This window comes from Arachis hypogaea, chromosome 14 (assembly GCF_003086295.3).
Source record: "Arachis hypogaea cultivar Tifrunner chromosome 14, arahy.Tifrunner.gnm2.J5K5, whole genome shotgun sequence".
Classification (NCBI taxonomy): Eukaryota; Viridiplantae; Streptophyta; class Magnoliopsida; order Fabales; family Fabaceae; genus Arachis; species Arachis hypogaea.
In genome coordinates, this window is record NC_092049.1 from 1133150 (window position 1) to 1150671 (window position 17522).

General features: G+C 33.5%; 1 protein-coding gene across 19 annotated transcripts in view; it reads right to left on the reverse strand.

The window, feature by feature from the left end:
* LOC112740841 (serine carboxypeptidase-like 13) overlaps positions 1-15514 on the reverse strand; it is a 30359-nt gene extending 14845 nt beyond the window's left edge. For 13 of the 19 annotated variants that reach the window (XR_011870506.1, XR_011870505.1, XR_011870503.1 and 10 more), the window contains exons 1-4: positions 15350-15514; positions 14911-15061; positions 12668-12813; positions 10801-10997 (exon numbers count right to left, since the gene is read on the reverse strand). Coding sequence is in view for 15 of the 19 variants with exons in the window: in XM_072213520.1 (XP_072069621.1) it covers positions 10801-10997; positions 12668-12813; positions 14911-15047 (480 nt within the window). In the remaining 4 variants the exon portion in view is untranslated. Of the gene's footprint in view, positions 1-10800; positions 11013-12667; positions 12814-14910; positions 15062-15349 lie in introns of those variants that run through there. The other 6 variants (XM_072213529.1, XM_072213528.1, XM_072213530.1 and 3 more) reach the window with 3 other exon arrangements.
* Between the last annotated feature and the right edge of the window lie 2008 nt (positions 15515-17522).

Below are 17522 nucleotides of genomic sequence, written 5' to 3' on the forward strand. Positions count from 1 at the left end.
TCTACAATGCATCATAATTAAGAGCATGTTTGGAAACAAATGTAAAACAACTTTTTAACCAAAAATATGGATGAAATTTTTTATTTTTTGTTATGGACCAACCCCCTTAGATTGGGCTCGATGTAATAGCCGGCCCAAGAATACTTCACTTAGAGGTATGTTGGTCCATAAAGAACATACTCTGAATCATATAAGGTTTCCGTAAAAAAAAATTTTTGTTTTCTCTCAGAAAAGCCTAGGGATTTCCTGTGTCTCCGTGCGAAAGTGAAGCAGCCATGCATGGTGGCTTCGTCCGAGGAGGGGCCTCCCGTCGACATGACCCAAGGGAGAGAATGCGGAAGGAAGGCGAGATTCTACATAGATCAGGAAAGAAGGTGAGAAAGTCAGAGAAAGGAGATGAATACTCAGGAGACATGGCCAATGTTCCTAGAGTGGAGGAATGGATGGAGGCAGAAGAGACAGAAGACGGTGTGGAAGTGGTGGTGTGCAGCCCACAACCAGTTACAGACGGCCAGCGGCATGGTTTTGGTGCACTGGGAGGAGCCCCATCCTTTGCGACAATTGTGAGGAACGGTAGCGCTACTAAGAGGATTGATGAGGAGGGAAAGAAAGCTAAAGAAAAGGTAACAGAGTCAGACTCGGAGGATGAAGAGAATGAGGTCAGAGTTGAGAAAATAACGGAAGGTATATACAATTTGATTATTGGAGAAGACATGCAGAGAGAACTCAGGAGCCATTGGTGGGACTCTTTGATAGTGAAACTGTTGGGAAGAAAAATCTCCTTGCCTGTTTTGAAACGCATATTAGAAGCAATGTGGGGTAAACAAGGAAGCTTGGATGTGATTGATTTAGGCAATGATTTTTTTTTTGGTTCATTTTTATAACTTTGAGGACCTAGATTTTGCTATTACTGAGGGGCCATGGAAAATCTTTGACCACTATTTAACTATTCGGTTATGGCAGCCAGAATTCAATCCTTTTCTTACTTCCATTGAAAAAATTGCAGCTTGGATCCGCCTTCCTGGTCTAGCTATTGAGTATTACAATAGAAGAATTTTGGAAAAGATAGGAAATATTGTGTGAAGAACTCTGAAAGTGGATGTGAACACTGCTCAGGTAGCAAGGGGCAGATTTGCACGGCTGTGTGTAGAGGTGGAGATGGAGAAACCCTTGATCTCTCAATACCAAATTAACGAGGTTAGTTACAATGTGGAATATGAAGAAATTCATCAGGTTTGTTTTCACTGTGGAAGAATTGGCCATGTAAAATCAGAATGCTCGGAATTGAGGAAGAAGGAGATTGAGCAGAGGAAAAATCTTCAGTCAGCTGTAAGGGAGGAGGAAGAAAGGGACAATAAAGGAATTCCAGAAAATCACAAGGGTAAAGAGGTCATACAAGAATCTGAGGATAATTATGGTCCATGGATGCTGGTACAAAGGACAATGCGTGGCAAGAAACCTGCAAGGGGAGGAGGTGAATGTACAAGTAGTGGTGAAGGTGAAAAAGGAAAGGAAAATGCAATTGTCGAGGGGGAATTCCTTCGAAATTTGCCGTGTTGGTGAATGGGGAATCTAATGTGCAGCAGGGTTATGAAATTGTGGAAGCTTCTATTGCCAATGCCACACCTACAGGTAAAGACAAGAGTAAAATTTTCACACAGCAAAAAAAGAGCCACAATAAGACCCTGTCAGCCACTCCCAAGCCCATTTTTGCTAGCGCTCCAAAAAAACAAGATGGCCCATCTAGTCTGTTAACCTCAAAAAATTCTACTGCTAATGGAAGCCCAATGAATGTTGACCCCAAAAGCCTCCTATCTGACAAAACCCACATGTCCACACAAATCCAACAAAATGCTCAATCTACTCAGTCCAACCAGTGTCACCAACCTGTCCATACAAAGCTTCTTTCTTCCCAAGTTAGCCAAACACAATCCACCCCACAACTCTTTATGAATGAGACCACATGTGCATCGAGAATCAAGTGAATAGACACCAAGAAAATTGGGTTTCTTAAAACTCGATTAGTCCAAACTTCTCCCAAGAAGTTCCTGTCACTGGTGTGGATCCACCTGACCCAAAACCTCCAGACTTCGGGTCAATGGAGACAGAAATATTAATCCAGGCGATGAAAAAATATGAAGAAAAAGAAGAGATGAGAGTTGACCAGATCCAGGAAGGAATCCCTCTAAGGGAGGAGGACATGCAGTGTGTCTAGGGAGCCTTTGTCTTCTTAAGCGGTGATGTTTCCTCTTTTTGTTTCTATTTATTTATGATTTTATTATCATGGAATATTAGAGGAGTGGCCAACAAAGCCACTATAAACACGTTGAAAGAGCTTTGCAGGCAATATAAGCCAGACATTGTGCTTCTGTATGAAACTAAGTGTAGTGGTCAGAAAGCGGAAAATGTTGTTAAAGAGTTGGGTTTTCTTTCTCTCATAGAGAAGAAGCTATGGGTTTTGTTGGGGGAATATGGGCCCTTTGGAAAAATGCCAATTTAGATATTAGTATTGTATGCTCCCACCCACAATTTGTTCAATTGGAAATTATTGACAGTGAAAAAGGTAGATGGTCGCTTTCTGCAGTTTATGCTAGCCCTCAGGAGGATACAAGGAGAATTTTTAAAAATAAAATTTCTGAAATGGATGCTAATATAGTTGGTCCCTGGATGTTGGTAGGGGATTTTAACGAAATAGCGGAGACCACAGAAAAAAAAGGTGGAACTGTTGTAAACAGACATGCTTGTAATCGTTTCAAGAGATGGATCAACGATTGTCAGCTTTTGGATTTGGGATTTGTTGGCTCCAAATTTACGTGAAAAGGGGGAGTCAGAGAAGGCATGGACAGGGTTTTTAAGAGATTAGATAGAGCACTTGCAAATGCACAATGGAGAACTCTCTTCCCATAAGCCTATGTTTCAGTTCTTCCTAGAGTCAACTCCGATCATCATCCCCTGTTGGTTAATTTGAAGCCTTCCCAAACTGATAAAGGTGTTAAACCTTTCAGGTTTGAAGCAATATGGAAAACACACCCAGAGTTTGCTGATTTCATTAATAAGATGTGGGAAAATGCCATCCCGACGCCCCAAGCCTTATGTATGTTGTCTGATGAGCTATAGATATGGAATAAAGAAAAATTTGGCCACATTTTTAAGGAAAAAGGAGATTATTAAATCGAATTGCGGGTATTCAAAAATCTCCCAACTATGGCATAAATTCTTTCTTAGAAAACTTGGAGCAAAGACTGGAAGGAGAACTAGAGGAGATTCTGAATAGAGAAGAAGTCTTTTGGATGCAGAAGTCGAGATAACAGTGGCTGGTTGAAGGAGACAGAAACACCAAGTTTTACCACACAAAAACTCTTGTGAGGCGAAGAAGAAATAAAATTCTCAAACTTAGAATTGCAAATGGTGTTTTGTGTGACAATCAAGATGTTTTAAAAGGCGCTGCTTGCAAATTTTTTATTGATCTGTATAAGGAGGATAACTTTGGGAGGTCCCCTCTTTCTACTAATCTTTCATATTCACCAATGGATGAGGTGCATGGAAGAAATATGTTAAAGTCCTTGACGTATGATGAAATTAAAGGAGCCTTATTTGGCATTGGATCTTTAAAGGCACCTGGGGAAGATGGATTTCCAGCCCTTTTCTTCAAGGAGCATTGGAAAACGGTTGGAAATTCTTTTGTTCAGTTTATTCAAAGCCTATGGAGGGATCCCACTCTGATTCAGGGGTCAACAACACTTTAATAGCTCTCATTCCAAAGAGCAAACAACCGGAATTCCTCACCCAATTCAGACCAATTGCGTTGTGCAATGTGGTGTATAAATGCCTCACAAAAATTTTCGTGGAAAGAATCAAACCTACCCTCCAAGGAAGAATAGCTCCGAACCAATCCAGTTTTATTTCGGGAAGGATAATTCATGATAACATAATTATAGCTAAGGAGATGGTGCACTCCATGAGACGGATGAAAGGAAGAAAGCAATTTATGGCCATCAAGATAGACTTTGAGAAAGCTTATGACCGGCTTAATTGGAGTTTTATTGAAAACTGCTTAATAGAATTCAATATCCCAAATCAGATGTGCAGAATCATTATGTCTTGTGTGAGGTTAGTATCATACAGCCTTCTTTGGAATGGGTGCAAAACAGATCAGTTCAACCCTTCTCGGGGAATTAGGCAAGGGGACCCAATTTCACTCTATCTCTTTGTTATAGCTATGGACAAGCTATCCCATTTAATAGAGGATAGGGTGAGGAATGGTGATTGGTGTCCAATGAAGGCGAAGAGAAATGGTCCTTACATCTCACATCTTCTTTTTGCTGATGATCTTCTTTTATTTGCGGAAGCGAACAGTGCTCAAATGCATATGATTTTGGACACTCTTAGGCTTTTTGGTGAAGCATCAAGGCTCAAAATAAATACCAACAAGACTTCCATCTTTTTTTTCCAGCAAGGTGGAAAATAACATGAGGAGCAGATTGTGTGACATGAGTGACTACAAGGAAGCCAAATGTATTGGAAGATACTTAGGTGCTCTGATCCAAAGCAAGGGAAGAGCCAGAGATAACCATAAGCATGTCCTAGAAAGAGTCAACAGCAAGCTGGGGGGATGAAAAGCTAGCTGCCTATCCTTTGCAGGTAGGTTAACTTTAGCGCAAACGGTGCTGCCTCCAATACTCAATTTCGACATGATGCACTCAAGAATACCCAAAGGAATCATACATGAGGGTGAAAAACTTCAACGAAAATTTATTTGGAAAGAGGGTCAAAATGCTCGTAAAATTCACGCTGTGAGTTGGAACACTCTGTGCAAGCCGAAGTGTGAAGGAGGCCTAGGCTTTCACAAACTCACCCACATGAATGAAGCCTTTATGTGCAAGATTCTTTGGAGATTAATTAATGAACAATATGAGCTCTGGATTGATGTTTTATATAGTAAGTATGGAAGGGGTAAGAACCTTCTCAATGAATTTCCTGTGACAGCAACGAATTCTCTGCTTTGAAAAGATCTGACTAAGTCATGGGAGCAATTTAGACAGCATATAGTGTTCAACGTAGGAAATGGAGAAAGCATAAACTTTTGGGGCGATAAGTGCATGAGAAACTGGCTACCTTTGGAAGAAAGGGCAATTGCATCCTTATGCAATGAAGAAAGAAACTATAGTGGTTAATCATGTGAATAGTGATGGAGATTGGGATCTGGACAGGCTTCGGGTCTTCTTACCTCAAGCAGATCTGAACAAAATTATAGCCATACCAGCCCCAAATAATGTGTTGGAGGCAGACAGAATTTTTTGAGATTTGATACAAGATGGAGACTTCACTGTGGCTAGTGCATATCACGCTATAGCAAATCGACCTGGTGTTGTAGATGTAACATGGAACCTGATTTGGAAATGGTCGAGACCTCAACGAATCAAAATATTTAATTGGTTGGCTGCCCATAAGAGAATTATGATTTCAACTAGGAGGGCAAGACTCTTTGGCTCTCCTCCAGATTGTCATCGGTGTGCGGGTGTTCCCGAGACGATGGAGCATGTGATCCGTGACTGTCCTGCAACGTTTAAGCTTTGGACGCAACTCATTCATCCCTCAAAGTTGTGTTATTTTTTTAGAGCTCCCTTCGATGTCTGGTTTTGTTAGAATTTAGTAGCAGAAATTGGACAAAATAGCCAAATCAAGTGGTTGACAATCTTCATGACAACCACTTGGATAATTTGGAAATGGAGAAACAGAGAAATATTTTCTCCACCATTTAAAAGGCCTCAGAATGCTTCTTTCAATATCCTTTCATATGCCCATGAAATAACCACAGCTTTCAACAAAGCCAGTTTCATGATAGGGAGCACAAGAAGGAGAGTAGAAGCTCAAATAGCTTGGACACCCCCTCCAAGTGGGTGGATAAAACTTAACACAGATGGAGCCTCATTGGGAAATTCAGGACATGCAGGTTGTGGAGGGTTATTTAGAAGCGAAGAGGGAGTTTGGATTGCAGGGTATATGGTCAATCTTGGGTGTTGCTCAGCCTTTCAAGCAGAACTCTGGGCAGTGTTTCATGGCCTTAGAATAGGCTGGCGTTTGGGTTTGAAGAAGATTCTAGTCGAGTTAGACTCCCTAGCAACTTATACAGTGATCAGCTAAGAATGGAAAAGAAGCAAACATCCAGAAAAATTAGTACGACTTATTGGTGCACTGCTAAGACAAGATTGGAATGTTATGCTCAAGTACACCTACTGAGAAGGCAACAGAGTAGCAGATCGTTTGGCCAAGGAGAGTTTGCTTTGTGACTTTGGGCTAATATTTCTTGATTTGCCTCCTTCAAGTATTAGGCAATATTTAGATGAGGACATTAGAGGGGTATCATTACCCCGATTAATTTCTATCTCTGCTGATTAGTTTTGGGTCTTAGGACCCCGACCCTCAACCGAAAAAAAATATCCAGACGAGATCCCACGTATATTTGGCACAGATTTTTTTAGATTTTCCTTCAAAATAATAAAAATATAGGACTTGAGAAAACACGCAAGGTATTTTTTCTAACTCTAGTCTCTATACCTTCTAGGTTATACTAATTTGAGCGTTAGAGTCTATTGTAGGTACACACCACCTTTGTGGAGATGTCGACCGAAAGTAAGAAAATCAGCCGCAACTTCGATCCTACAAATTTATGCTCGACCACTACGAGAGATAATCATAATCCCGTAATATAATATAAATAACAAATCAGGTGGATAATACTCAAAATACGTTCATAACGAAAATGAAATTTCAATACTCAAGATATACATAAGAGGTTATATATAGTTGGTGCAACCGAGATCAACAATCATTTGCTAAGTTTTTAAAGTTTTCGAAACTTGATTACACCTATAGTTTAATTCTAAAAGCACATAGGATCGTTGAAGATACGTGAGTGACAGAGATATTAATCGGCTGAATGCAACGTGGCATGTAGCCTGGACATTAGATTTTAAGGTTGGATTCTATCTCTTTTATATTAAGTAATTAATTAGTTTACATATTTTGATTTACTTCGTTTTAGTTGACATTTTATGATAATTCGATCTAAGGACATGTTAAAATATTGACATGTTAGATTATTTTGATTTAATTAATTAGGATTGTTGGACTTAATTAGTCAGAAGACTATTAGTTAATATAGAATGTTAAAAGATGAATAATTAATTTTTTAAAACTACATTAAGTTCCTTTTTTTTTATCGAATACTTAGGATATTGCTAATTAATATAAATGTTGTTTTATGATTATATTCATAAAATAGATTTTTTAATTAAATTATGAAACTATTTAGAAGATAATTAGTTAGAAGAAAACATTAGAATATGATTAATTGATTTTTAAAATTTACATGAAGTTCTTATTTAACAGAGTACTTAATTATATTAGGATATTATTAATTAATATTAATGTTGTAATTCATAAAAAATAGAATACTTTTTAACGAAATTATTTGTTTACATAATTCTAATATTTAATTATATTATGGTTAATCTGTATAATTAGTTATTGCTAGTATTGTTAATTACATTATGGTTAATCTATATAATTAGTTATTGCTAGTATTCTTATACGCCAATATAAAAACACTAATCATTACTTTTTTTTATAGTGGTCTAGTTTCTCTTGTCACGTTGTATGACACTGTCTATTCCTCATTAAACATCTCACTACTTTACGTTAGGGAGATTGGATTCGAAAACACAGTAAAACTAAACGATTTTATATTTGACAATGTTTTATTTTTTGCATTTATTGAGCAGTATAGGAGCCCGAGACCCACAATTTCTACTTTACATAGAGTTAGGTCATCATTATGCTCTACGATATTGCTTACCATCTTGGTTTACGTACACAGATAGTGAACCGATCGAGAATTGCACTAAAAATTTCCAACAACTAGAGGACAAGAAGCAGACTTTTAGTTTGAGAATGACCTGACTTAGAAACAGGGTTTTACATATTTTACATGGGGCAGTAGTTCGAATTTTGCTGAAGTGCTACATGAAGACTTCATCAACACCCAGCAGAAAATTGTTTTCATCGACAATGGTATTTTAGCCTATCTGACTCCAAAATTTTGTATTCAGCATTCAAAAGGTTTTTAGTGCCATGAAAAGATTTATATCCCTAAACTTATGACCTACCCAAAATTTCATGCCGCCATCCACGTTGTAATCTTTCTCTTCTCCAATGTTAAAAAGATCATCTAGTAGTATTGCATCTAAATTAAGAGTCTGATAATGGTTTGGAATTTCTGATAATTGTTGAATGGCAAAAGAAAGAGGAAGAAAAGACCGAGCACCTCCACTAATTGGAGTCTCTGTCACATACTCCTCAGAAGAATAATTCTCGTTACATGACCCAGTTTTAGCAACGTAATCCGAATCAGACTCACTCTCATCTTCTTAGACACTATCTCAAGGTTTAGCAAAGTGAATAAGTCTTGTTGCTACCAGGACTTCCTGCGGGACCGAAGGGGACGGTCCACAACCGCCACCTACATCACGAACTGTGGCATACCACTAGTGTTGCGGCATTAGTCTAGCATATATGTTGAACATGCTGGTTATCTTCGACACAAAATGTCATTTTAATAAACCCTTCATTCGGCAGCGTTGATAAAAATCTATATGCAATTCTCTCAATTTCTTTGAAATTTATTGTCCTCCTCAATATGACATTCTTTAGTGTATCTAGAATATCAACACAGCAAATACGTAACATCATAAGAAAACTGCATTCAAATATCACTCATTTCTCACTATTTTTTATTATTCTATTGGGATAAACTACCACACATAAAAAAATTATTATTAGCCATGTGTATAAAAAAAAAAAGATAAAGAGAATAGAGTAGGGAGATGAATGTAGTGTAATTAATGATTGAGCCAAATAAATTCTTATATAGATTTTTTTTATGTAATTATCTAGAATGTAAAAATACCTAAATAATTATACACATATCTTTTACACACTAGCCTCAATTTTTAACTAATCATATATCGAGTAACACTCGATTTATGTACAATAACTCAATTGTGTCATATCTCGAATGCAAATAGTTTCTTTTTTTTTTCTCTAATTATATCATATCTCGGATACATAGTACCGTCTTATGTTTTTATTAGTTTTTGAAATTATATACTCGAGATGTGTAACGTTTATTTAAAATAGTAATTTTTTACATATTACACATTTTTATAAATTTTATATTTTATTAATTAATTTTTTTTTATAAAATTATCTTTAATATTTAAGATGATTAAATTTTATTTTTAATATTTTAAATAAGTTTTAATTTTATGTTTACCGTTAATTTTTTATGATCAGTAAGTAGTTTTTTTTTTTTCTGTTTTATATTTATCTTTAACTTTCCATTCAACCATAATCCTAAGGTGGAAACTCAGGTGTAATCGATTTCACGTGAAGTTGATACCTGAGAGCCGTTAGATGATTTGACTGATTTGACTAAATTTTCATTTAACGGCTCTCAAATATCAACTTCACATAAAGTCGACTGCACCTGAGTTTCCACCTAATCCTAAACCGGTAAACCCTAACCAAACTCAAATCCAAAACCCTCTCTACAAAACTCCAAGCCCTCCCTTTTCCAGTCACCCTACAATCGCCAATCCCTCCACGACGTCAGCCACACCTTTCTGTTCACCATTCACCATCCATTGCCTCTTTTTCCACTATTATTACCACAGCCTCATTTTTTATGGTAGCGGAAAAGAAATGGGATTTTGGTGGGTTGTGAATGGAATTTGAGAGGTTTGGATTTGGATTTGGATGGTGTTTAAAATTGAGTTAGAATAAGTGGTTAGAGATAACTTTAGGAGAAAAAAATATTAATTATTGATGATCAAAAAATTAATGATAGAAATAAAATTGTTAAGGATCAAATTTGATCAAATTAAGTGCTTGTTTGGGTGTCATTATTTTGATAAAAAAAAAATTTTTAATGAAAAAAGATATTTTTTTATTTTTTAGCGTGTTTGGCAAATTTCTAGTAGTAAAAGTAAAAGTATTAGAAAAATAAAAAAAAGATCTTTTTTGAGAAGCTGTAATTTACATCTTTTTTTAAAAGATCTTTTTCACTTAAAAAAAGATGTTTTTCATCTAATAAATAAACAAAAAAGTACTTTTATATCGTTATACCTAAACATAATTGATAGATAAAAAGATCTTTTTGCATGAGATACCCAAACATAAAATTACTTTTACTTTTCTATAAGATCTTTTAAAAAAAGATAACTCAACAAAAGATCTTTTCTTAGAAGCTCACCCAAACAAGCTCTAAATATTAGGAATGATTTTAAAAAATTTTAAAAATAGAGTGAATACCCCATCCGGTCCCTGACAATTATCTCGAAAGGACAACGAGGCTCCCAAGAAAAAAAAAAACACCCAATCCGGTCCCTAATAATTTTTTTGGGACTGATTAGTCCCTGTGCCAAAAAAATAACATTGATTTTTTTTGCACAGGAGCCTCGTTGCCCTTTCGAAGTAATTGTCAGGGGTCGGGTCGGATTTTTTTTTTTTTTGTCAGGGACCGGTTGGATTTTTTTTTTTCAGAGACCTCGTTGTCTTTCAAGGTAATTATCAGGGGTTGATTTGGATTTTTCTCTTTAAAATATTAGAGCCAAAAAAATTTTTTTTTTCTAAAACATGGTAGCTACAGTAAACTATTAATGATCCTGCCATATGAACGTATTCTGCTATAAATAGATGCCAAATTATCTTATGAAGTATCAAAGTATAAGAATTCTTCACCTTTTGTAGAAAAGCATAGGTATGCTCAACCCATAATGTGTCACTGCTATAGTAACCTTGTTGCGTTTTTGAGTAAGAAAATCCAGTGCCCACTGGGATATCTATGTATAACATGCTCAACATATGGGTCCATGAGTATGGGTTCAGCTCAAGTTTTGGGATATTTCCACTGAAATTTTGATCCATTCTTAGAGGTCCTGCAAATGGTTAACCTATTAGCAAGTTAATTAGCTCACGTATTTTAGATAAGTTTTCAAATATTTATTTTGTTGGGGGTATAAATGAGATACATTTATAATTATTTCGATATCAATATTTTCATTAAAAAAAAGATGATTTTAATAGTTTATCACGATAATTTTTTCTAGAATTTCTTGTATTTTGATATATGGAAAATTTTCATAATGTTTTTAACTTTTTTCTCTCTCTCTCTTCCTTCTTGATCGTGACAAGAGAATATAAGTATTATTTTATAGGTATTAGTTTATATTTTTAAGTGTTAAAATATTCAATTTAATTTTACGTATTTTTATTTTATTTATTCAGTTAATATATTAGATTTTATGTTAGTGGATTTAGAATTTTGAGTGAATACTCTATTCGATTCCTGACAATTATCTCAAAAGGACAACGAGGTCCCCAAAAAAATAAAACACCCAATCTGGTCCTGATCTTTTTTTTTTTTGGCAAAGGGGCTAATCAGTCCCATAAAAATAAATCTCAGGAGCAGGTTGGATATGGGTAAAGTATATTTTTTGTCCTTGAAGTTTGATAAAAGTTTCAAAAATATCCCTAAGTTTTATTTTGTTTCAATTTTGTCCTAAAAGTTTTCGATTTGCATCAAATATACCCTCAACGGCTAAATTTTCAAAAAATTTAAGATCAATCTAACAATAATGCATGAAAATTATGCTTGATTTGCTTGTACTGAGGGATTATTCTTATGAAATTGTTGTTGAATCGGTCTCAAATTGTTTGAAAAATTAGCCATCAGGGATATATTTGATGCAAATCGAAAACTTTTAGGACAAAATTGAAACGAAATAAAACTTAGGGGTATTTTTGAAACTTTTGTCAAACTTCAGGGACAAAAAATATACTTTATCCGTTGGATATTTTTTTTTGTCAAGGACCTCGTTATCTTTTGAGGTAATTCATAGGGGCTATTTTAGATTTTTCTCTAGAATTTTTATCGTTAACCTAATATGAGGTTGTATAAATACCTCTTAAATTATTATAAGCGACAAAGAGGGAGAAAAATAGAGAGATTAGAGGAGTAAAAAAGCTCTTTTGGTCTCAGCACAGTATGGACAAGTGTGAGATTAACCGAATCCCTCTCTTATTGCATTGAGAAATTGAATAAAAAGTAAAGTGATTTTCTTTTATTTAATTTTAAGAGTATATATCCAAATAAGTCCCTAAAAAATTTTATGTCGGATGTTTTTATATCCAAAAAAAATTTATTATATAGAGAAAAAAATATTAATTTTTAAATAACAAGTATAAAAATTAATTATTTTTGTTTGTATAATAAACTTAACACCTAATTAAATTCAAAAAATTAATAACTAAATTCTTTCGAGTATAAGATAACGAATATTAAAATTAATTATTAATAAAAAATTAATTTCTTTTATATTAAAATAATCATTTAAAAATTTATTATTTAATTTTTTATATACAAAAACTTTAATCTTCTAAATGATTGAACTTTTATCTCGTATAACTTTTTTAAAAAATAATTTAATTCTATAAATTTTATGTATTATAATCTATAATATTAAAATAAAATTGACACAATCTTTAAAATTTATATTCTTATGATTTGATTAGGTACAAAAATATTAATTTAATCCAAGTGACTTACCATTTTCGAAAAAGAATGCAGAAAGTGCAGAGCAACCAGGACCTCCAACAAACCACAGCAGAAGTGGATCAAATAAAGGATTTCTTTCGGATTCCACAAACAAGTAAAATAATTGCACAGCTTCGTCTTCCCCAACCCCTACATATCTATACACACAAAATGCACATTTTTATTTTTAATATTGCGTTAATAATGATATTTTTTTAAATTGTGATCTACTGTTGTATTTTTTTAAAATGTGGGATGATTTAATTTACGAAATATAAATCGGATCGTCTGATTTTTAAGAGGTACAGAAATCAGACCGTCTGATTTTTAGGTACAAAAATCGGACTGTCTAATTTTTGTACTCGGACCGATTTTTAAAATTTTTTATGCACCTCCCATAATTTTAAAAAATACCAAAAATTATCACGTTAAAGTATAACACTCATCTTACTTTCATATTCAAATTTTTTAGCTCAAAAAATGACTAGAATATTTCTTTAACAAAAAAAAAATTTGCATCAAACAATATAGGATCACAATAGAAAATTTTTATTTATAAATAAAATAAATATAATATTTACGAATATATACATGCTTAAAAATAATTATATTCTTCATTTTTATTACATATTTTATTGGCACAAAAAATAAAATAATTATATTTCATTTGTATTGTCAAGGTGTCAAAATTTAAAACACGTATCTTTATTGCACACAAGATAAATTTCCAAAAAAAGTTAGCATGTACTAGTATCATAATTACTAAATATAGATACATTTTATCACATATTTTTATTTTTTGGAATTAAATATTTAATATATCAATATAAATAATACTGATATCATAATATCTACTTATTTAGAATATTCTCTAGACTATTCTATTTCTTTTACACTATTCAAAAAGGAATACTGATGATAATTCTTATGGTGGGTTGAATTTTGAACTCGCTAATTATACGATTAAAATAACCTTTTTTACTTTTTGACCAACTTGTTGATTTCTTAATAATATTTTACTATTATTATTATTATATTATTATATTTTTATTGTAAATTTGGATCCGTCTCGTTAATCTGGGGCAAAGCGTATCACGCAGATTTTTGCAAATTAAAGTGTATAAAGACCACCTTACCCAAAAAAAAAAGTGTATAAAGACCAAAAATCAGTTTATTGAAAAATGGATTGTTACATGATACGTTTAAAGTGAAGAACGTAATACAAATATTATTTCTAGGTGAAATCAACAAATTATATTTACGACAATACAGAAAATTGACGATATGTTAAGTAGTTATACATTTGGATTTTTTTTAAAAATAAATAAAATAAATATAAAATTTACAGATATAAATATGCTAAGAGAAATTTATGTTTTTTTTTATTATATATTATCTCGTCTATGCTGTGCACAAAATGAGTACATAACGGAATGGTCTTCCTAAAAAATAGATAGATGATAAAAAAATGTTAAATTATGTTGGTTCTTATATTTTTAGTGAAATTGCAAATTGATCCTTACACTTTAAAAGTTTATAATTGGGTCCCTAAAGAGAATTAAAATTTACAATTTAGTCTCCGTCGTTCAAAAAGTATTTAATTTAACAGAATATTCTCAGCATATTCTCTATTTTAATAGAATATTCTCAGTATATTTTGAGAATATTCTGTTAAATCAACACTTTTTGACCGAAAGACTAAATTACAAATTTTAATTCTCTTTAGAGACCTAATTACAAATTTTTAAAATATAGGGACCAATTTGTAATTTCACTAAAAGTGTACGGACTAACTGGGTAATCTAACCTAAAAAAACATAAAATTTTGTCTATATGTGTAAATTTTATATTTATTTTAAAAAATCCAAATGTAACTACTTAACTTATTGTTAATTTTCTATATTGTCATAAATATAATTTGTTCATCTCACCTAGAAATAATATTTGTATTATTTGTTTTATATATTTTAAAAATGAATTATTTATTATTTTTATTATATTCTTTTTTTTTCACATTTTTTATTCTAAAAATATGGAAAAAAAATTTGAAAAAGTATGCAAAATAGGGACAACTATAACAACATTAATTAATAGCACACTGAATTTGTAAATAATGACTTGAAATAAAAAGCCAATGAGTTATAGCTCAAATGTCATAGACTCTCCATACTCAATTAAGAGGTTGCGGGTTCGAGTCTCCTATGTAAAAAAAAAAAACTTGAAATAAAAAGGAAAAATAAATTATAAGTACTGACCCGGTTTCAAGGTTGAATGGAAGATAGCCGTCATAACCAGGTAGGTTCTTAACAATAGAGCTCGCAGAAGCAGAATCTATGACGGGTTGAAAAACAACAACAACAACCAGAACCACACACCAACATCTCCAACCCATGCCTCCTTCGATCTCTACACATCATCAACATTCCATGCTTTTGTCTTATTTATAAATATTTAATAACTTGATGCCCCACAACGGATTTTAATGGAGGTTTTAGGCAATTAATTAAATTACTATTTTTTATTGTAAAAAAATCTGAATTTTGACCATTATTCTAATTACAAAAGTATTCAAAATGAGTTGGGAAGGTGTTCAAATTAAGTTATAGAAAAGGGGTATGTTAACAAGAAACATTATTTGAACAATATATGGATAATTAGGAACACAGAAATAGAGAGCGAAGACTGAACAAGTACCAGTTAGGTTCCTGAGTTTCCACCAGAAGTTGAAGCAACCAAAGTGGATTTATTGTGAACTGAGCTTAACGACGAGCTGGATGGAGAGAAGATAATGAATTTGCTTGTCAATTTTTGCTAGCGATAGCATATACTCGTGTCCTCTACGTAAGGTGGCCATGGTACGAATTTTTGTCCTATTCGACTTTGTTCTGTTTTATAATAACTTGCATTAAATTCGTCTCATTTTTATCTGTGCGTAATAAAAAATTAAATTCTAATCCGTTCTTGCGAGTACCCGTTTCATTCCTACCTGCTTTTATAATTGTTAAAATTCAACAAATAAAATAAAATTTTAAAATTTATATAATCATCATTACATATATAATATAAATTAAAGTAAAAAATTAAATATGATATAATATTATTAATTATTTTACTAATTATTTTATATATATTACATATATGAGTTAAGTATTAAAGTGGTTTATGAAATTACACTCGAACCTCAAAGTAATATCTAAACTTAATAGTTATCCGATTTTATCCCTCAAGTTATACGTCGGGACCCACAATCATCTTTCTAACAATTTTCGTGCACCTGACTCCATCGGAAAGTTGATCTGTACTCCTCTCTAACACATTGGCAAAGAGAAAACGACGTAGTATTGTTGTGGCACATAAATAGAAGAAAACGATATCGTTTCTCTCTCAAAACCTCAATCCCTCAATGTTAAACTAACGTATTGCCTTCCTCTCGCAAAATACAACACAAACAGAGCTGTTTTCTTCTCCCCTACCCTCATCAATAGGGTTTGTGTGATTGCTGTAACTGCAACGATTTGCGTTTAGTCTCTCTTGCACAGGTGTGGTCATCCATGAACGTCTTGATCTGCCATCAATTATTCTCAGTATTATTAGAAGTCTACACCAGCAAAACACAGCTCTCATCCTTATACACAACTTTCATTCTTACATTATCATTCTTCTTAAACTAAATTCTCCTACCCTCCTGAATACAATATTCACACACATCCTCTTTAAACTCCATCTTTATAGTGAATGTCATTCCAATCTCAAGCGTAAGTTCTCCAAACCTTCCTCCTTCTCTGAACACAGGAAAGACCTCATCTGAATCAACCTCCTCCAACTCATCCTTAGAGTTCGGAGGAGTCTCCACCTTCCAAATTGTTACGGCCACAGTAATCGCACAAACGCCATTGATGAGGGTAGGGGGAGAAGAAAACACCTCTCTGTTTGTGTTGTGTTTTGAGAGGGAGAGGCAATACGTTAGTTTAACGTTGAGGAAGTGAGATCTTGAGAGAGAAACAATGACGTTTTCTTCCATTTACGCGCCACAACAATACTACATCATTTTCTCTTTGCCAGCCTGTCACGAAGGAATACAGATCAGCTTTCCGGTGGAGCCAAGTGGACGGAAATTGCTAGAAGGACGATTGTGGGTCCCAACGTATAACTTTAGGAATGAAATTAGGTAACTATTAAGTTCAGGGACTACTTTGAAAATCGAGTGTAACTTCAGATACCACTTTGAGACTTAACTCAATAAAAGTATATATATTTATATATATTATATATACCGGGGCGGGTTTAACCGAAACCCGACTCTTGTCCCGCCCCGCCCAAGAACCCGCTCTGTTAAAAATCCGTCCCAGTGCGAAGGTGGATAATTATCTACCTCAAGCATATAGGGGTGGGGTGGATACCCACGGGTTTGGATAGTGTTGCCACCCTTACCTGTACAGAATCATATACGAAAATATATAAAAGAAATTAAATATTTTAAAAGAAATTGAAAACACACATAGTAGTTATTACAATAAAAGTTTTATAAAATTCATTAAATCTAATAGTTAATTTGATTTTACTCTTATGTTAAAACTGATTTGAGTATGATCTAACATGAGATGAACTTTTCTTGAACCTTTTCATTATCATGGCTAGGGATGACAATGGGAATCTGTAGGGAAGATATCCCTTTCTCCCCTCCATTTACCCATCTTGTCCACTCCTCGTTATAGGTCCATGTTTAATTATTCATGCGGGAATGGCGGATACCTGAACTCTAAACCCTAAACCCTAAATTAAACTCTTCTATGGATAATGCCTTAAATTAAAAAAAAATTATATTAACACAAAATACATAACTATTAAGGTAACAAAATCTAAAATT